This window comes from Trachypithecus francoisi, unplaced genomic scaffold (assembly GCF_009764315.1).
Source record: "Trachypithecus francoisi isolate TF-2019V2 unplaced genomic scaffold, Tfra_2.0 Lachesis_group2, whole genome shotgun sequence".
Classification (NCBI taxonomy): Eukaryota; Metazoa; Chordata; class Mammalia; order Primates; family Cercopithecidae; genus Trachypithecus; species Trachypithecus francoisi.
The window spans coordinates 106,352,090-106,374,481 of record NW_022681465.1 but is presented as its reverse complement, the minus strand read 5'-3'; the positions used below and the strand labels follow the sequence as shown (position 1 = coordinate 106,374,481).

Genomic DNA, 22,392 nt, shown 5'->3' with positions numbered 1-22,392 from the left:
GGGAGCCAGGAAGTCTCCAGAAAGTTCCGTAGAGGCATCCCTATCCCAAGATGTGGTCTGGAATTAGTCTTGCCATCTTACACACAATATACATGCGGTGAACTTGGACCTCTACATACTTTCAGAAATACAACCCCCTTCCACTCTAAAACTGTCTACATCTACCTAATCCCTAACTCTCTCAAGGCTTTCAAATTATTTCCCCACTTCCCAGCACCTGGACTTAAACTCTCTATGAGCTCATGTGCCTGGGATCCTGAGACTCAACTTGCTCTAATTTATACCATGCTATGTGAGCTGGACTTTCCCCTAGATGCAATGCAATATTCAGAAGCATGATATAGTTATCTTCCTGATTTCAAGTGTGGTCCATGTCTGGAGACTCCTAATTTATATCCTACTTGCTGGATCAGATCCTGGGGACCTCCGCACTGGTCAAGCCCACTTTTACCCTGCTGGTTAGGACACTATCATTTGGAAAGCACTATCATTTGGACTAGATTCCTAGGCTGGGTCCAAGCCTCTGACTCCTTATCCGTCACTGGCCCATTCCTGTGGTACGGTTTACCTCACAGGAAACCTAGTATGGACTGACTGTGCCATGAATCAGGACCATTCTTGGATTCTTGCCTTCATCGCTTCCACCATATTCTAAATCAAATGCACTCTCCTGCCATTTGGGAAAACAAAGAGTTTAGCCTATTCCAGGTTTATTCCAACTCACCTGGCTTGGTCTTCTTCTTGGGCAATGTAATTTTAGGATATAGACCAAAATCTGTTAAGCAAAAGTACCTTACTTTGGATTTACCCTGAAATAATTCTGCAGAAATTTTCTGTGGAAGACTTTAAAACAATCACCTGTTTTGGTTTGTTTGCTCTCCTCTACTTCATGAGCTGTTACCTAAGGATAAGAAGAAACATAATGGGGCTTTCCAGAGTTTTCATGTAAGGGCTCCCCACCCTCACACCAAGTAAAGTTTAGAGAAATGGTATGAGGTCAGAGCAAGAATGGGGTCACGTCTGATCCTATCCTACATACTAGTTATACTTGCTCCAATAGATGCATATTTTTTGACATTTTTTACAGCCAAGAGTTGTGTGTGGGGGTTTCTATTTCAATAAGGAGAAAAAAACTATTTTATTTTATTTTTGTTTTTTTGAGACAGGGTCTCTCTGTCATGCAGGCTAGAGTGCAACGCTCCATCCCACTGCAGCCTCAACCTCCCAGGCTCAAGTGATCCTCCCACCTCAGCCTCCCAAGTAGCTGGAACTACAGGTGCCTGCCACCACACCCAGCTAATTTTTGTATTTTTTTTTGTCAGAATCAGACTTTATTTAGCAATCTGAAAATGTGTTCTTCTGGCTTTAAGTCTTGCAAAATGGGTCATAAGTCAAAGACAGATTTGTTCACTATCTCTTAGTATGTGTGATTATGTCTCTGTATAGATAAGTGTCTATCTATAGATGCTTTTGCTTTTTATAGTGATTATGGTTTCACTTTAGTTAATGTATAAAGTCTTATTCTAGTAATGCTAAAGCCTGAATTAAATATTCCGAGTCTAGTGTTCTCTTCTCCCCAGCCTGCCTCCCTCCATCTTTCCCATAAGGCTGCTTCTCCACCTCCATTAATGCCAGGTCTTTAGAGAGCACCAGCATTCCAACTGAGAACCCAGGGATGGATGCTGGCTCTTATATCCCTCTGACCTATACCCTCTGGTTGAAGAGCTTCTTTGGGGAGGGGTGGGATAAGAGGAGTCTTGGCAGTTTCTCTTCAGAGTTGTGCATTTTCACTTGTAGGTACCTCTTCTTGAGGTTCAGGTGCTGTGAAGTTGCTCTTGTCTGGTACCATGGAGACTTCAAACTGGTCTTGGCCCTCTGAGGAGTCAGCTAAGACAAGCTTATTATCCTCTTCCTTGTCTTCCATCTTCTTTGCCCCTCCAGGTTCTGAAGCAATCTGAGATATCATTAAGGTGGGAAAAGTGCAAAGTTCTTTGGGGTTCTGATTGTGGATGTTTTCATTTTCTTTGACCTCAGGAGTTCTTACTGGTTTCTCTGGTGGTTCTGGATTAGGAGAAACCTCTAGGGAGGTCCTAGGACTTGGAGTCTCAGTCCCCAAGGAGACCCTAGGGCTGGTGGGTGAACCCCCTCCAGAGGCTGGAGGGCTGGAGGGTATGTTCCTTGAGGAGGGCCTGGGGCTTGGAGTATCTCTGGGTGGAGGAGGCCTACTATGGGGTGCTGAGGTCCTCTGGAGAGAGGCTGTCTTCTTTGGTTGTTCAGATCCTTCACTTATGGTGCAAGTTCAAAGGACTACTTCTGCAGCAGATGATGAAGGCTGCCCTGAAGGGCTCAGGGCTCTGCCTGGTGATGGAGCTGGGGAGCTAGGGAGAACTTCCTCCTGGGACTTGCCACTCTCAATGGTAGGCGAGGGCTGGGCCTGGGTGGGGCTATTGCAGGCTGGTAGAGGCTCTTCTTTCTCAGAGGAGCTTGCTTCAGATTCTTCCTTTTCTATTTCTTCATCTTCTAAGGGCTCCTTGATCTCAGAATTATCTTCCCCCTGGGCTGCATCAGGTGCCAGATCTTCAGTTGTTGAGACAGATTCACTCTCACTCTTCAAGGAAAGTGTAGAGGGACTAGTAGGTGAGATAAGAGGACTGGAGACCACAAATGTTTGAACCGGGGGAGAAATGACTAAAGAGCGCCTGCTGCTGCTTGATAGTCCCTTTACCACAAACACTTTATTGGAATGTTGCTTCTCCAGTTTGCTCATCACCTCCTAGAGACTGTGGTTCAGCTTGCTCATTTCCCTGTAGAAGACATTCCTCAAGTTGGAAATGTTTTGGAAGATGGTCACATAGTAGCCAATATGACTATTATAAAGAATAGGCAGCTCCTCTAGTAGTTCTTAGTTCAGATCTTCAAACACAGGCTGGGCTTTGTTGAACTCTTCCTCTGTCTTGGAAGTCTTGGCCTCATCTTTCTTCTTGGCATTCTGCACTGAGTCCAGGTGATGTCGGGCACCATCATAATCCACAAGTTTTCAACCCCGCTTGGCAATTCTCTCCTTAATATCACTGAACTGGGCCAAGTAGTAAACCAAAGGTGAACGATTTGAACAAAGCACTAACAACTTCTACTAACAACAGGCAGAAGACCACAAGCTATACAAGGACCTTGAGAACTTCCTTAGTGCAGCTAAAGTGATGCATGAAAGTTCAAAAAGAGTGTCAGAAACCCTGTAGGAGATCTACAGTAGCAAGTGGGATGGTCATGAGGAGCTGAAGGCCATTGTAGGGAATAATGATCTCCTTTGGGAAGACTATGAGGAGCAACTGGCTGACCAGGCTGTGAGGACCATGGAAAACTAATTTTTGTATTTTTTGTAGAGATGGGGTTTTGCCACATTACCCAGGCTGGCCTCGAACTCATGCAATTCACCTGCTTCAGCCACCCAAAGTGCTGGGATTACAGACTTGAGCCACTGTGCCTGGTGATAAAACTATTTTAAACTGGAGAGAAGTGGATGGGGTCGATCAAATGTTTGTTGAGCCTACTATGTGCACTGATTCACTCATCCCGCAAGTATTTATGGAATGCCTGCTCTGTGAAGTCCCCATGCTGGGTGGGCCCTGCCTGAGGATGCAGAAACTAACAATAGGGCATAATCTTACTGACATGGAGTTTACTGGGCAGGACAAACTTATGTCAAACACCGGCTATTATTGTGTCTGTGGATGGATCATCCTGACATCTTGGTATTTCAGTTGCTGAGTGGTGATTGCATAATTTTTGTGATTTTTTTGTCTTTTGTGAGGAGGATAGGAAAATAGGTACAATTTTACCTCTGCTATTTTGGAAGCTGGGAGGATAAATGAAAGAGATGAAAGATAGGTTAACTGGTTTGCATATTTAACAGTAGCTTACAGGAAAAAAGAGTTAAAACAAAAGCTCAAAATGAGAATTAAAGACAAACATGTATTGATGCTATGCATGCTCTCCTGGTTTTCCAACAGCAGTTAAATGGAAAATCAGAAACAATTTTACCACTTCACAATAGTTAAACAAAGAAAACACTACCAAGAACAAAACCCTCCCTCCGCTACCTTGAGCCCATTTGTCTCCCCTCTTGCTGGTGTCTCTCTCTTTCCCACAGACAACACTTTCCAGTCCTGGCACTCCTACAGTACGTCAACAGAAATAAGAGCATGTGCCCAGCAGCTACAATTAGCTAGTCACTGAGATTGTGAAAACCCATTCAACTCCCTGGTTTAGGCTAAGTGGCATTTTCAATATATCTGTGGTACTGAGGAAAAGCAGGCAGGAACAAAGACACCAGTACTATCTCCAAATAAGAGTAAGGCTTCAGTGTCCCTCCACTGGGATAGCGAAAGGATTCAGGACCCCGATACATATGCACAGGTGTTGTCTTTTGCAGACCAATTTGGTCACATTTTGCTGTGGTTTGCATGGCACCGTGGAAATCAGTGTGGTCCCTTAGGAAAGAGGAATGGAGGATCTGTCAGGAAACCTGGATTCTGGAGCCAATGCTATGGCTTCCTCGAGGCTTCTGAGTCTCAACTTTTCTGCCAAGTGAGGACAGTAATGTTAAACTTCTTACCTCTCAGCACAGAAATGAAAATTAAATGGGTTAATATGTCAAAGTGATTTTTAAAATCGTAAGGTATGATGCCTATAGGAATCATTAACACTGAATGACACTGTTGAATATCAAAGGTTTATAAATGCAAAATGAGGCAACTACATAGGAGTTTATTATACAAGATTATGCTGCAAATCTCTGCACTGCTGCAGAGGTTATCTAGCACTTGAAGAGATACTGTTTGAGGCTGGTGGAGCCAAAACCACTGACAATGATAAATCTACAGCGTCAGAGGAAAGGACAACACAGGAACTAATGATGTTGCAAAAGGTGCTGAGTAGTTGGCATAACCAAATCCAGATGTCCATGGAAGAAGGGCAGGGGACATTTCTGACAATTGAAATGTACAAACAAGCCCTGAGCCACCATCAAGTGAAAGACATCTCTGCCCTGCCTACCATATGGCCAGAGTGGCTTACAGGTAGCTCAACCATGGGATGGATTTGGCCTCATCACTTCCTTTGCTCACCTGGCACATAAAACTAATAAAAATCATCACTGGAAATAACTCAAATGTCCCTGACTGATGAATGGATGAGTACAATGTGGTACATCTCTATAATGGAATATTATTCAGCCATAAAAAGGAATGACATACTGATATATACTACAGTGTGGATGGATCTTGAAAATACATGCTAAGTGAAAGAAGTCAGATACTATGTGACTGGTAAGACACATAATATGTGACACAAAAGGCCACATATTATGTGACTCCATCTGTATGATATGTCTGGAACAGGCAAATCCTAGAGACAGAAAGCAGATTGGTGTCACCTAATGCTGGGGAGTTGGGGAAAAAGAAGAGCTACTGCCAATAGTGGCTGTTGAAAATTATCTAAAGATGGATTGTGATGATCGCTGCACGTATCTGTGAATATACTAAAAACCATTGAATTACGTACTTTAAATGGGAAACTTGTAGTTTTTTTTTTTAAGTCATGTTCCCTCTCTGACCTGTTCCTAACTAACATTGGCATTCTCTGGCCAAGGTCAACAGCATCACACGGTTAAATCCACTCTCTCCCATTAGTGCTCCTATGAAGAGACAGCTGTGTGTGCAGGGACAGGGCTCTGAAACCTTATTGCAGACACATGCTGCAGTTCTTAGGTGAGACTTCCTCAGGCACTTTTAATAGTCTGTCTTCCTTTAAGCCTCTATTAAATTAGAACAATTTAGGTATTTTGCGTTCTCTGTTTTCTTTCATGGTCTTCTCAGAATCAGATTAGAGAGACAAAAATAAACCAACTCTCTGCTTTCCAAAACCAATGACTATTTAAAATGGATCTGTCTAGGTTAGGGACAGACAGCCTTAGTCCCAACCAGTAGCCACTAGCTGACATTTCTGCACAAACCCACAGTTATCACCTTTGCTCTTACTTATGCCTTATGATGTTTCCCATTTACCCAAAATACATCATTCTTATTACTCTCTCTCATGGGCTCTTCTCTTTCTTAGCAGTTTTGTGTGGGTGTTTGCTTATATCCCCATATTCCCCACCTCCACTGCTTTATAGCTTGCAAGCTTCAGCTCTGACAGTGAAGTTCACCTTCCTGGGCCCAGAACCTGGCGCAGACAAGACCTCCAATAAACACTTACTGAAGACATAATAGAGCCCTCAGAGTGCTGCTTTGGAGGTGAGTCATGATCAAGATTGCCTCATTTCCTTTAGGTAATAAGTAATATTTAGTCAAAAGAGTCTGAGCTCCTCCACCTGTCCTTAAACCAAATTTGTAGTGAGCACACATTTCCTCCCAAGTGTTCTTCCCTTTGGAGAAAACCCATCGTCTATGGGGTCTTGAGGGGTTGATCGTTTGGCCCCACACCTGGTCAATGATATGGCCAGTGGTTGTTATTCTGGCCACTTTGATTGGGTAAAGGTTGGGCACATGACCAAAACTTGGCAGATCGGAGTCCTCTTGAAACATCTCCACCAGCACTTTCAGGAAAGATGTTCTAAGACAGAGTTTCTCAATATCGGCCCTCTTGACATTTTCTTCTGGATAACTGTCTGTTATGGGAGCTGTCCTGTACATTCTAGGATGGTCAGCAGCATTCCCAATAGATGCCAGCAACAAGTCCCAGTTGTGACAACCAAAAATATTTCTAGACATTGCCAAGTTTCCACGGTGGTGGGGTGCAAAATTAACCTTAGTTAGGAACCACTGCTGTAAGATGTGCCAGCGAGGACAAAATAAACTGGACTTGCCTGCATCTGTGCTCCTTGTGGCTCCCTGGAAGGAAGCTTCCATGGAGAAGCCATCTGCAACAAGAGAAGTTGAAGTCAGCAGAAAAAGAGAAAGAAAGTTGAGATGTGGAGAAAGAGACCTAATGATATCTGTTAAATTTCACTTGAATTTGATTTTGGGGGGTTACTTGCAACTAAAGTAGACTCCTGACATATATAACCCATCCATCACCTTAATCCATAACAACCCAGTTTTTCTTCTAGAAACCCATTTGCCTATTCTAACCCAATAAGATGAGCTGGTCAAAAATGTCCATGATCAGGCCAAAAAAAAAAAAAAAAAGTCAGACATAAAAACCTCCTGCCCATCCTTGGATACATCTTGATCAACTTTTGTATTCTTCATATCTGTCTTAGCATAGTGTGGGACACAAAGTAGTTATCTTCCAAAAGAGGTACGAGAATTTCCTGGCACTGCCTTAACAAATTATCACCAATCCAGTGGCTTAAAGTAGCAGAAATTTATTCCCCCACAGTTCTGGAGGCCAGAAGTCTGAAATCAAGGTGTCAGCAGGATTGTTTTTCTCTGGAGACTCTGAGAGAAGCCTTTTTTGGTTGTCACAACTGAGGCTTGTTACTGTCATCTACTGGGAATGCCTCTGCTCCATGCCTTTCCTAGCTTCTGGTCATTGCCAGCAGTCCTTGGTGTTCTTTAGGTTGTAGCTGCACTGTTCCATCTCTGCTCTCATCATCACACGACCTTTTTTCTATGCATCTCTGTTCATGAGAGTCCTCTTCTCTTATGAGAACATCAGACATTGGACTTAGGACCCACCCTATCCAGTATGACTTCCTCTTAACTAATGACATACACAAAGACCCTATTTCCGAATAAGGTCACATTCTGAGGTTCCAAGTGAATGTGAGTTTTGGAGGATACTATTAAACCCTATGCAGTTGGCAGAACAATACCTTATATTTGTAGAGCACTTTACAGTTTCTAAAGCATTTTTAAGAAAAGAAATAGGGCAGACAGTTATACAAGTCCCATTTTTTCAGGTTGCCCTTATGATGAGTGAAGAACACTGAGCTCCACAGAGTAAGCTAGAGAACCACTTGACATCGCCAGCTGAGAGACTGGAAACAGTCCGACTGCAGACCACTATCCCTCTAATCTGTACTCTGCCTCAAATTTTATCTGCAGCCTCAACTCAGGGATCTAAAGGCTCACTATCTTGTTTTAAGAGCCATCTGAATTTCCATTTGGAATTCTATCCAAAGCAATACACCACCAAATCCAGGCAAAGAAACTGCTATTTATTTTTCCAGTTTATTTTGCAACATGGGCATTCATTTTTAATGCATATATTAATCAAACTGCTTTCTAGATGCTTTGACCCAGAAGCTAAGTTCCAAGACTCCAACAAGGCACTGGCAATGGCAGCCAGAATCTTGGCATTTAACGGTTATTACATATCAAGGGTCTTTGTTCTCATGTGATCACTAGCAATGGCTCCTGGATGGAAGCAAATGAGAAAATAGAGGTAACTTTGCTTTGCTTCATGGCCAAATCCTAGGGTGAAAAAACTCAACATCACTAGAGAATCTTGGAACATTCAGGAGTTCTTTAAAATAAAATAACTCATTACTTCATGATCATAATATCATATGGCAGGACTAAAATCTAAACTGAAGCTAAAAGTAGAACTCTGGGAATACATTTTGAAGCACAGTCATGCTTACCTCCAGTTATCAATGATAGACATTTGAAATGTTGGATTATCTCCACTCATTCTTGCTTTCCAGTAAGAAATAGGACTTGAATTTCATTTGCGAGAAGGGACTCTGTTTTCTCTCTACTTACTCTCAGTATCTAGCCAACTGAAGAATTTGACAGTGTTAATTCTCCCTAAGATATACTGTCCTCAGGTAGCAGTTATTAATCAAAGAAAGACTACAAATAGCACTTTAAGTGAGGATTTACTAAAATCAATTTTTGCACTGTAGACATTAGCACTGCCTGTGTCTATGTTTACCTAGAGTTAGGATGACAGATGAGAACCATGTTTTCCCCAGGATCCAGTCCCAGAAGTTATGGTTTAAGCTTGGGAGGAAGACATGAAGGCAAGCTCATTGAATTGTGCAGACAGATGAATCATTTGTTGGGATTCAGGGCTCCATTTTACATTTTACTCCTCAGGTGGACAGATAACTTTGTTCTTGACATTCTGGACAGGGGCAGCCCATCTTCACAACTCTGATCAATTTGCACCAAGAGGGTGAAAAGTCACAAGACACTCAGACTTGCTGGGTATTTCACTGGCCTAAGTCCACCTATAGACTCTCTCTCTCTCTGTCTCTCTTTCTGTCTCTCTCTCTCTTTCTCTCTCTTTTTCTTTTGGGAGGTCTGTGACTTCTGAGACCCCTGATTCCAAGTAATCCAGACCAGAAATATCCTAAGAGCCCCCAGTCAGTGAGCTGGTTCTTTTTGCCTTCTAAAGACCTGTTGTCAGCAAACAAAATACCCTAGCCAAAATAAATGATATTTTTATAGGCAGGACTTCAATCACCTGAATCAGAAAAAGAACGTTTATCTCTCCCTAACCTAAAAACTCACTAAACTATATCAAAACTATCAAACATCCATTACTGAGATGTGAAGAGCACATATTTGGTCTTGAGCTGTAATGTGTAATTCAAGCTTTAAACACACGTGTGCTTATGTAAAACTCTATAACCATCCCCCAGAAGATTTTATGCCATGATTACACCTTTCATAACACTGTGTTAATTCATAACTTTTATTTTTTTCTTTGAATAAAAGAGGAATGCAAGTAGAAAACTGAGTTGTAAACAAAATTTTAAATCTCAAAACAGAATTCCGAAGATGAAGTTGATAATTCTGCCATGAGAATAATACATAATTGTCAATAACTTGAGTGATGAGGAAATGTAGAAACTTCCACACAAGAAGAGAGTATGAGTCAACAATTTACAAAGTTGAAGTCTAAAAGAAATGCTGTGTCAACATTTGTAATACCCTGAAGTAAATGGAGAAGGTTGACATGAGCTCATTTACCATAAGATGATGAGACCCTTGTTCTCACCATCTTCACCATTGGTGGTTCCCACACAAATGGAAGATTTTAACAGGAATGTACAGGCTGAAATTCTAAACAGATTTAACACAGTTAGGCTTCAGGTTAATATGCAGGAAGCTGAGAGTTCTGCTGTGAGATGAAAGAAAAGTTTGGGATGGCTAGGAGAAAGTGTAGGTCACACTTGTTTTAGAATTTGGTGTGAAAAGACTGTCATTAGCAAAGACAAAAACCTGTGAAGAATAAACCATAGGTTCAACAGAAAATGATATAACTTTCTTTTATTTTTTTTAAACAGCTTTTTGTGGTACTTCTGACTCCTACACATGACACTCAAGGGTCCTATCACCTTTCATAATCTTGGACAAATCAGGTCATCCAGATGGATTTCAGTTCTGCATGTGTACAAAATGAAAGGTTGAATAATCTCCAAGGGCACTTTGAGCCCTAACATTCTATGCTCTTATTCTTTAGAATCATTTTGGAATAGTGGAACAATGATAGACCCTGGAATAAGAGAGACAAGTATTTAAATCCTAGTTCTCTTCCTTAATAGCTGTCCACTTTTGAACAACTACTAAGTTGTTCAAAACTGTGTGAGTTTATTGAGCTCAAATTTCTTAACTGAAAAATAAAAATAAGAATCCATCTCATAGGGTTTTATGAAGATTAGCTCTAACATATATAACATACCTAGCCCAGTGCCTAGCACCCAATGCACAGTCAACATTAGCCTTTTAGATCATCCTGCTCACCAGTTCCCCTTCCCAGCTTTCTTCAGATTTTACTGAATAGACTTGCTTCCCAACACATCACACATCCTATATAAACACCTCTGTTTCATCATGCTAACTTTGTAATAATTTTGTTAGCACTATTTTAGTTGATCAACTTTATGCAAATCCCAAAACAAATGCCCAGCAAATTATGAGCCAGTTTCATAATGTTAGAGATCCAAAGGGAAAGGAATACATAAAAGTCTGCACTAAAAACCATGGCTTTTCCATGGCTATGGCAAACTACACAGGAAACAGATTTCACAGTTTGGAAATTATCAGAGGCAAAATAGACCATTTGAGCTCTGGGAAAAGCATTTCAACCCCAAAGGATAAGAATAAAAGGAAAATAGTAACTACAACAAATGGCCAGATCCAAAGGTCCATTTTACCTGGGTTGAATAACAGAAACCTAGAGCTGAAAGGGATGATAGCTAATTCCAGACTCCTTATTCTATAGATGGAGAAATTGCTTGCCCACTCATTTCTTAGCCCCATACAGCACCTTCTATGAAGCCACAGTAGCCTGAATTTCTTGCACACAGGGACATAAGATTTCCTATGTGTTGGTGTGAGTGCCTACCACCTTACTAAGTAAGAAGACCCAGATTACTGTTCAAAAGCAAGTGGTTAAGAACTACCCAATTGGCCGGGCGCGGTGGCTCAAGCCTGTAATCTCAGCACTTTGGGAGGCCGAGGCAGGTGGATCATGAGGTCAGGAGATCGAGACCATCCTGGCTAACACGGTGAAACCCCTTCTCTACTAAAAAATACAAAAAACTAGCCAGGCGAGGTGGCGGGCGCCTGTAGTCCCAGCTACTCGGGAGGCTGAGGCAGGAGAATGGTGTAAACCTGGGAGGCGGAGCTTGCAGTGAGCTGAGATCCGGCCACTGCACTCCAGCCTGGGTGACAGAGCGAGACTCTGTCTCAAAAAAAAAATAAAAAATAAAAATAAATAAAAAAAAAGAACTATCCAATTATGAACAGTTTAGATAATACATGCATACATAAATTATGTATGTGTATTTTGTATGTGTGTATATAGTGCAAACGTATTTAATATATAAATAACAGTTCTATCTTTATAAGATAGGTTCAAATAGAAACCCTAAAGATACTACAATAAAAATTAATGTTTTTGTGGAAAATTTCATTTCTGAAGAATTCTCCAGATATTTTTTAATGCAACATTTATCCACGTGCTCCAGGAGTCAAAACAGAGCCCCCAAGCTCAAATAATCCAGAAAAAGCCACCTTCTCTATTCTCACATCACCCTTGACAAGAGTGATAAGGAAGCAACAGAATGCTGCATGTATGTGGCATGAGGCCCACACCTCTAAAAAACACAGCCCAGGCCCATGAATTGCTTGGAAACCATGAAGTCTGAGCCCATCATGCCCTTCATCACTTTTCCCATCTGTTACAAAGTCTACTAGGTGATCCATCATCCTGACTCTAATCTCTGAATTATTTTGGGCATTGAGGCAATTCCCCACCATCATGCTTCCTCCTCAGAATTTCTATCTGGTTTTAAATTTAACTATTTTATGTCACTTTATTGATATTCTCTATTTGGTGAGAAATCGTTCTCATATTTTTCTTTGGTTCTTTAGACATAATTTCCTTCAGTTGTTTGAACATATTTAAAATAGCTGATGTAAAGTCTTTGTATAGTAAGTCTAATGTCTGAGCTTCCTCAGGGACAATTTCTATTGATTGCTTTTTTTCTCGTGTATGAGCCATACTTTCTTATTTATTTCAATGTTATATAATTTTTTTGTTGGAAATTGGACATTTTAAATAACATAGCATGGGAACTCTGGAAATCAGATATTTTTCTCTCTCCAGGATTTGTTGTTGTTGCTGCTGTTGCTGCTGTTTGTTTATTCAGTGACTTTTCTGAAGTAATTCTATAAATACTGCATTCATTGCCATCTGTGGCTGCTGAAGTATCTACCTGGTAAGCATGGTAATCAGCAACTAAGTAGACAGATATTTTCTTTAACTTATGGAATCAATAAGTCTTTGCCAAGAAATTCCGTATGCATCTTGAGAGAGGCATCAACACTCCATCAGTCAGTTTACAACTCTGCTTTAGCACTTACCTCCTGCCTGGGCACAGCCTTAAGGTCAGTTAGAGGTGAGAGCACAAATCCTTCTCAAGTCTCTCCTGGGCATGTGCACAGCCTTACACATGAGCATGGCCTTCTAGATTCCCAGGAATGTGAAGGACCTTTTTAAAATGGCTTTTGGTCATTTCATTTCCCAGATTTTCCTTTTAAGCTTTTTGATTGGGCTATTGTTTGGTCAAACTGTTATCTATTATCTCAGGTAGCTAGGATACTAAACAATTGCCATTGACTGTTTTCAACAAATCCTCCTGGAGAAAGCGGGCAAGCTCTGACTCAGGTTAAATAAAAACAAACATTGTGAGTGGGGTCGTCCATGAAACTAACAGACAGGTCAAATAATGACAATTCTCTGTAAATGGAGCTTTGGAGGAGCTCCAAACCCACTTTGCTCCCTCCAGAGACTGTCCAGCTGCTGGTTTTCACTGGCATCATGAGCTGTTGCTTTTCAAAACTACCACAGAGCTAGAGAGAACAGGATCAGAATAGGGTAAATTAAAATGCCACAAAGTCCATGATTCTATCAATATTTATCCAGTTTTCTTGTAAAAACCACTCTCTGGACTGCTGCAAACTTTTAGCTGATTTACAGAGTTCTGGGGAAGTGGATCCTGACAAGTATGCCAGTGTTCTAATTGTTTTTATGAAGAAGAGGATTTTTGAAAGTCCTTATTCTGACATTCTCATTGATATCCCTGTGGGCTAGAGTACTGCCAGAGCCATCTAATTGGTCCTAATGTCTCCTGTCTGTCTTCTCTCCAATCTGTCTGTATAATGCTGCTGAAGTAATGAACAATTCTAATGATGTCCTCCCTTGCTTAAAAACCTACAATGATTTCCCATTCCTTTCACTAATATTGAGATATTTTACTGTGGAACAAAAATTCCCCATGATCTCGTTCCCACCTACCTTGCTGGCTTCATCTCTCACAATTCACCTTAACTTCCAGTCAACTGGACTGGCTGTCATTCACAGATCAAAATCCCTGGCCTCCTTGGTGACACATCTGATCTTTTCAGCAAGAAGTTCTCTCTTTCCCCACCTTCTTTACTTCCAGAGCCTTTCCACTGTGCTTTCACATGGCAGGGATAAAGTACATTCAGTGGCTCAAAACTCAATGTTTTTTTTTTTTCTATAATTTCAACTTTTATTTTAGATTCGGGAGGCACATGGGCACATTTGTTACATGGGTATATTATATGACGTGGAGTTTTAGGATACAATTAAACCCATCACCCAGATAGTGAGCATAGTACCCAATATGTAGTTTTTCAACTCTTGGCCTCCTTCCTACCTCCCCACTCTAGTAGTCTCCAGTGTCTATTGTTGCCATCTTCATGTCCATGAGTACCCAATGTTTATCCCTCACTTACGACAACATGCAGTATTTGGTTTTCTGTTCCTGCATTGATTTGCTTAGGGTAATGGCTTCCAGCTGCTTCCATATTGCTGCAAAGGATATGATTCTGTTCTTTTTTATGGCTGCAAAACCTCAATATTAAAAGTTAGTGAGACCCAAAGAATCTAGAATACTTTACAGACCTCATGATGGTATATTTGCATATATCCAGAATCTCTAATGATCTTAAAAAAAATCAACAAGCAAAAAACAATGCCATTGAAAAGTGGGCAAAGGACATGAATAGACATTTCTCAAAAGAAGACATACTAGTGGCCAACAAATATATCAAAAAATGTTCAACAGTACTAATCATCAGAGAAATGCAAATCAAAACCACAATGAGATACCATCTCACACCAATCAGAATGGCTATCACTAAAAAATTAAAAAATAACAGGTGATGGTGAGGTTGCAGAGGAAAGGGGATGCTTATACATTGTCAGTGGGAATGTAAATAAGTTCAGTCACTGTGGAAAGCAGTTTGGAGATTTATCAAAGGACTAAAAATAGAACTACCAATCATCCCAGCAATCCCATTACTGGGTATATACCCAAAGAAAAATAGATCATTCTACCAAAAAGACACATGCAGTCATATGTTCATCACAGCACTATTAACAGTAGCCAAGACATAGAATCAACCTAGGTGTCCATGAATGATGGATTGGATAAAGAACATGTGATACATGGAATATTATGCACCCATTAAAAGAATACAACCATGTCTTTTGCAGAAATATGGATGCAGCTGGAGGCCTTTATCCTAAGTGACTTAACACAGAAACAGAAACCAAACACTACATATACTCACTTACAGGTAGGAGCTAAACAATGGGTATACATGGACATAAAGCTGGGAATAAGAGATACTGGGGACTACAAGAGGGAAGATGAGGAAGGAAGCCAAATGTTGAAATCCTTCCTATTGAGTACTATGCTCACTACCTGGGTGACAGATTCAGTCATACCCCAAACCTCAGCATCACACAATATACCCATGTAACAAACCTATACATGTGCTCCCGAATCTAAACTAAAAGTTCAAATTGAAAAAAAAAGAAGAGATAAGTTCAATGTTTCATAGCAGATAGGATGACTATACCTTAAAAAAATGTGTTGTACTCAGGTGGCAAACACCCTAGATATCCTGACTTGATCACTGCACATCATATATATGTAAAAAATTTCTCACATGCCTCATAAATTTGCACAAATAAAAAAATAAAATTTGTATTAAAAAAATAGGATAGTGACTAATGTGATGTGAAACACAGCAAGACCTAAACCAGGGGCACGTGACCAGGGAAGAAATGGATTCCTTTAGCCTCTGAGGTAAGAGCTGGAGTTTTAGTGCAATGCCAAAATCAATTCTGAGGAATCTGAATAAGAGATTACCAAATGCTACGAAAGGCAGTTAAAAAGGTTCTAACTTGGAGATAAAGATCAAAGTTTAGGAACCTGGGAATCAGGGAGTAATAGGAAACAGATGATCAGATTTTGCTGTGGTGGTCAGGGTATATCCGGCCCTAAGCTGGTTTTTTTTTTTTTTTTTTTTTTTGAGACGGAGTCTCCCTGTGTCTCCCAGACTGGAGTGCAGTGGCATGATCACGGCTCACTGCAAGCTCCACCTCCTGGGTTCACACCATTCTCCTGCCTCAGCCTCCCGAGTAGCTGGGACTACAGGCGCCCGCCACCACGCCCGGCTAATTTTTTTTTGTATTTTTAGTAGAGATGGGGTTTCACCTTGTTAGCCAGGATGGTCTCGATCTCCTGACCTCGTGATGCACCCGCCTCGGCCTCCCAAAGTTCTGGGATTACAGGCGCCCGGCCCCTAAGCTGTTTTTAATGGACCAGGGTGCTTAAGCCAGTCTTGGCCTGTGACTTACTGCAGGCCCCTCTGGCATCCGATAGATCTCTGCAACACGAATGGGTGGCGGTGGCTCACAGACTAGATGAGGCCTTAACACAGACAAAAAGGAAGAAAGAAATTTACTCTACAATTCAATTATGCTAGTCAGTGGCACATTTCTTTCCCAAGTCCCAAACACATTCACATAGTCTGAGACTGCAAGGCAGATATCTCAGAAATAAACTTCTCAAATGAAAGAAAATGGATTTTAAATTGCAGAGGTAACATTTCTATTTCATGCCATCTGTTATAACTCAAGTTTTTCCAGCTAATGGATTATTCATCAGAAATGATGAAAACATTTTTGAGATCAAAAGTATGTTATTGGAAAGAAAGATATTCAAAAATGTTAAGATAATTTAAAAGTATTGACTCAATATATTTTTTCTCTTAAAACTTACAGATATTGATTATGCATCAGTGTACTTGGATAGACCAAAATGATGATATACTAAGCCTTTTCCTCAAATAAACCTAGAAATGTGAGTGAACATTTTATCTATTTTACAAATCTCCTTGCACTACTACTAAAGTGTGGGCATTTACATGAAGAGCATTCTACCTTGCAGATTCCCTTCAATCTGACATGATAGACAAAGGTAGCTGACCAAAGATTAGGAGACCCAGTTCCTGGTTATCTCTGTCTCCCCTCTGCAGACACAGTTAACCCTAGTGGTCTAATCTGATCAAAGCAAAAGTCTCAAAGTCCCTAATTTCAATCCCAGCCAATACTGATTGCTGATTTGTATCAGAAAACAATTAGGATTTCCTAAATTAGGGCTTGTACAAGTACCTCAGAATCAGAAGGAATCAAGACATTCCGTCAACCACATGGTGTGGTTAAGAACAAGACACAAACAAAAAATAGTACGAGATATCTACCATCAGCCTCCCTACATAATCAACACAGCAACGTTGTTCAGAGGAGAAAATGAGATTTCAGTAATATCTTGACTCTAATATCAACATACGGCCAACTAGAAACAAATGGTAGGGGAAAGCTTTCCCTAACATGATAGTTAGAAGGTAGCCATTGAGTGGTCTGTCCTCATTCACATCTGCTGACACAGATGTAGAAGCTCTCTCACCCACCTGCTCTGCAGGCCTAACCCCACCCACATAGTGAGCAAGTACCAAAGTCAACAAATGACTAACTGTAGCATTCTAGCTTAGGGCAATTCCTATGCTCACGTCATTAGACAACACAGGGGCCTCGCAATGGGTGACTAAACAGAGACGTATAGGACTCTGTAGACTCCCAATTTACAGAAACGCATAAATGTCCTCCTCTAAGCAGGAGATAGACCTGGTGGCATCTGTCTGGGTGTTACCATCATGCCTTCAACTTCTGATGCTCTTTTTCCTTTCTTTTATTAGTGATGGAATGATGGAAATTTATAGAAATCAGGAGTGGAGGCATTTGGGATTGTATGCAGGTAAGCACCAACTTTGACGTCTTCTAGGCTGTTGCCACAGTCCAAAGCAATGGCTAGGCTTTGCCCCCACTCTGCCTATCCTAGGAGAAAGTGATTGACACACTATCCTGTAGACTGTAACTGTATTATATGTATAATAAAGATTTACTACAATGGGAGGAGGTTTGCTAACACTTGCTGCTTTGCTGAACAAGTGTACCCGCTTTGCAAAACATTGACTTACGCAAATGAAAGAACAGTGGCATACTCCAGGAGTGCTGACTTCATTTTTCTTCACAATGTAAAGTCTACGTTGTGGATAATTTTAGCATTAGTTAGGAAAATGTGGCTACCTTTAAATACAATGCATTGAAAATAGCACAGGAGACCAGGTGTTTAAGTTGACATACTAAATCTGCAACTCTTTAATTGTATTATCTTGGTCACATCTCTAAACTTCCTTGGCCTTTCTTTCTTCAAAATTAGGCTGACTGAAATAGATTAGTGAGTGTAAGACTGACGATGCATTCGAATCACCTGTGAAAGTTATAAAAATCACAGACACCACTGCTCAATCCAAACCACTTACAGTACACATCTCTAGAGTGGACACCTCGGACAAGCTTCAAACTTCCTTTCCTTTTCTGTTTTACAATCCTTGAACTCAATGATAATTTTGAAACCATTTATCCATTCAGTGGATATGTATGCAGTGCCTATTATGTGCCAGGGTTTTATGAGGTGAATTGAGCTTTCACCCCTAATTCATACATTGAAGTTCTCACCCCAGTGCCTCACAATGTGACTATATTGTATTTGGAGATAATCTTTAAAAAATTAATTAAGTTAAAATGTAGTCACTAAATCATTCTACTATAAAAACACATGCACACATACATTTACTGCAGGACTATTTACAATAGCAAAAACTTCCAACCAACCCAAATGCCCATCAATGGTAGACTAGATAAAGAAAATGTGGCACATATACACCATGGAATACTATGGAGCCATAAAAAAGAATGAGTTAATGTCCTTTGCAGGGACATAGATGAAGCTGGAAGCCATCATTCTTAGCAAACTAACACAGGAACAGAAAACCAAACACCGCATGTTCTCATTCATAAGTGGTAGTTGAGCAATGAGAACACATGGACACAGGGAGGGGAACATCACACACAAGGGCCTGTCAGGGGGTGGGGAACTGGGGGAGGGAGAGCACTAGGAGAAACACCTAATGCATGCGGGGCTTAAAACCTGACGAGTTGATGGGTGCAGCAAACCACCATGCCACATGTATACCTATGTAACAAACCTGCATGTTCTGCACATGTATCCCAGAACTTAAAGTAAAATAAAAAATAAAATAAAATGTGGTCACTAGGGTGAAACTAACTTAATATAACTTGTGTTCTTACAAGAAGAGAAAGTTATACAAAGGACGGTCATGTGAAGACATAGGGAGAAGACAGCTAAGGCGAGAAGTCTCAGAAGAAAACAACCCTGCTGACATCCTGATCTCAGACTTCTGGCCTCTAGAATTGTGAGGAGAGAAATTTCTGTTGTTTAAGCCACCCAGTCTGTGATACTTTGTTAAGGTAGCCCTAGCAAACTAATATAAAGGATAATATGCAAGATTCTGGGTGTAGCATAGGGCAAAGCATGGAAACAGGCCACTCCCATGGAATTTACAGTTTAGCAAGAGTCAGATAAGAAAAAAATTACAAATTATGCTAAGCCACAGGAACATTTAATACAAGGTGCTATAACAGAGAGTGCCAAGACAGGTAGTAGTTGGCTTACATTAGATGAGGTCGGTAGAGAAGGACTCTCTGAAGAAGTGTTATTTATTAAAAGCTGTTAAGTTGAGACCTAAAGGCTGAGAATGAGACAGCCATGTAACAGCGAAAGGAAGAGCCTTCCACTCAGAGAAGCAGGAGAGGCGAAGGCCCAAGGCAAAAAGAAAATATGTGTATTTGGGGAAGTGAAATGCCTCTGTGGCCAAAATGGAGTGATGAAGGGAGTGATGTGAAATGAGGTTGGGTAAGTGAATAAGGGGCCAGTCTGTTGAAATCCATGGTAAAGAGTTTGGATTTTATTTCAAAAAATTTTTTTTTAAAAAAAGCAAAGAGACTTTAAGCTCGGCTTCAGATAAACCATGTCTAACAGTACCATCTTTTTTATTTAAATCACAAGGTTGTGGCCAAAGCATCGCCCCACCTGGTTGCAGGGCACCACACCATCTTTCGTTCTTAAAATTTACACAATGGACTGAGATGAACAGAAGGTTACTTTTAAAATTTTCTAAACTTGGACACAAATTATAAGATCCTATTTTCGCTAATGATTGAATAAAATTTACTCTCATTTTTAAAAACACAATTGAACACTTTTAAGCGGGAAATTGATATTTATGTGTAATGGAAAGTAAAATAGGGTTCTTGCAATCTCAGCTTTGGCTACAGCATAAAGACAATAGACACCATTTTATGAAATTAGGCCCATGCTGATATTTCAAAGGGGTATTTTAAAAACCTCTTCAAGGACACCTAAGACCTGCTCCTACACTAAGTATATAAAATCAGGATTTGGAGATTTTAAAAGATGGCTTATTATTGTTTTTGTTGCTGTTGCTAGGTTTTTGTTTGTTTTGTTTTTGTTTTTTCAGAATTTTTGGAGAAAGTTGTAGGAACACTCCAAGTCCCACCATATATACATTGTCCAGAGCATCATATTTGTGCACTATATTAATGATATATCAATTTGGCTGAATGAGCAAGAAGCAGCAAGTCTACTGGAAGCCTTCTTAAGGTACCTGCATTCCAGAGGATGGAAGATAAACCCCAAGGAAACTCAAGTTCTTACCTTATCCTGAAGGATTTTAAGGATCCAGTGGTCTGAGGTAATGCAAGGACATCTTTAAAGTGGAGGATAAGACAAATACTACAAGATCTCACTTATATGTGGAATCTAAAAATGCTGAGCTCATAGAGGCAGAGAGTAGAAACCTGGTTATAGGGGGCTGGGGCAGAGTGCTGGGGAGATATTAGTCAAAGGGTTCAAAATTTCAGTTAAACAGGAGGAATAAGTCCAGGCAATCTATTGTACAACATTGTAATCATAGCTAACAACAATATATTGTACGCTTGAAAATAGATAAAAGAGTAGATTTTAAGTGTTCTCAACACACAAAAAAATGATAAATCTGTGAGGTAATGCATATGATAATTTAGCTCAATTTAGCCATTTCACAATTTATACATATAATCAAAACATATTATACCTCATAAATATATATAATTGTATTAGTCAATTAAGAAATAAATGTTAAATATGTTAAAAATTAAAAAAATAAAGTGAAGGACAAATTACTACATCTTGCATCTCCTACCGCTAAGAAGGAACTGCACTGCCTAGTAGGCTTAGGTTGAACAACCATCCCAGTTTGCCTAGGTCAGGGGAATTTCTGGGACTCAGGATTTCCTGTGCTAAAGCTGGAACAGTTCCAGGAAAACTTGTCTGGTTAGTCATCCTAGAAGACATCTTATTTTTTTAAAGTCACTTACAGTCAAGTATCTGTTTCTTGCTGCTGAAAACATTCTGACTCATACTATTTCAAAGTCTCAAAGAGAACCACTCCCCACCGACTCCCACCACCAAGTAATAACTCTGTAAATGTCTGCCAATTTAATTGAGCTCTGAGTTGAATTAGTTGTTACTGAGTTAAAAGAAGGGCATCTCTGTCAGTTATATCCTAAGTGCCTAGCACAATCCCTAGACCATAGATGGTGTTTGGCAAATATCTGCTTAAAGCCAGAATGGCTTCAGGATCTTAGGAAGCAAAAGGGAAACTTTAGGAGTCCAGATGGAAAGCTGAAAATGAGAAAAACTAGTTCAGTGGAACTAAAGTCCTGGAATAATCTTTCTGCTCAAATGGACAAGGAGGAAGCTTCCCCAGGCAGGGTCAGAGAAACAGACTCTGAAGAGGACTCTAGCCTCCTCTGGTGGCTCAGAAGGGAAGGCAGTGTGCCACTTAGGAGTCTGTGCTAGGGAGGAGATGGGGAAGGGGAATGTAAAAGACAGCCTCAAGAGATTTTCCTTAGCAAAAAGAGAAAGAATATGATTTCTGGTAACTTTCTTAGTAAGAATTAAAGAGCTGAATCAAAGGAAACTAGAGGGTGTCTTATCTGTACTCACAGGAATGATGCGCTCCCAGGAGTGATGGCAAATGACAGCTCTCATGGGCTTGCCCTCAGCTAAAAGGGGCTGGCTCACCCAAGGTCAAGCCTCAATCCTGGGAGAAGCTTGTATTCAAAGGTTTGTCCATGCAAAGAGTATAGAAGCCCAAGCCCCTCAGTTCCACTAGGGGCAGCTCTGAAAGGCCATCCTGGCTTCAGGGCTTCCGACGGAACTGGGTAAAGCTTTTGTTTGACTGTACTGAAGTCCAACAGCTTCTTGTCCTGCAGCAGCTCTCTTTTCCTCATTGCCACAATGGTGTTGATCCAAGAGCATTTCCCATTGATTTGGGACATGCAAATCTCCTTCTAGGAATCTGCTTCTTAGTGCCAAAAACTGGGAAGGGTCTGAGATGTTTACCCTACTTGTAAGCTAACAAATTCATAGATGCCAGCAGAAGACACAAGACTCCTGATTCAAGAAAAAAGAATGTTAGCTGACACGGTGGCACAACCCTGTGGTCCCAGCTACTTGGGAGGATGAGGTGGGAGGATTTCTTGAGCCTAGGAGTTCCAGGCTGTGCCTAGGAGTTCCAGGCTGTAGTGCACTACGATTTTTGACTGTGAATATTTTTTTAA

General features: G+C 40.6%; 1 protein-coding gene across 1 annotated transcript; it reads right to left on the bottom strand.

Annotated features, from left to right (window-relative positions):
- Positions 1 to 1,717: 1,717 nt before the first annotated feature.
- On the bottom strand, positions 1,718 to 3,062 carry LOC117064525 (bridging integrator 2-like). The gene is given in 1 exon segment (XM_033178609.1): positions 1,718 to 3,062. A coding segment is annotated over 1 exon segment (996 nt). The 5' UTR covers positions 2,768 to 3,062; the 3' UTR covers positions 1,718 to 1,771.
- Positions 3,063 to 22,392: the final 19,330 nt, after the last annotated feature.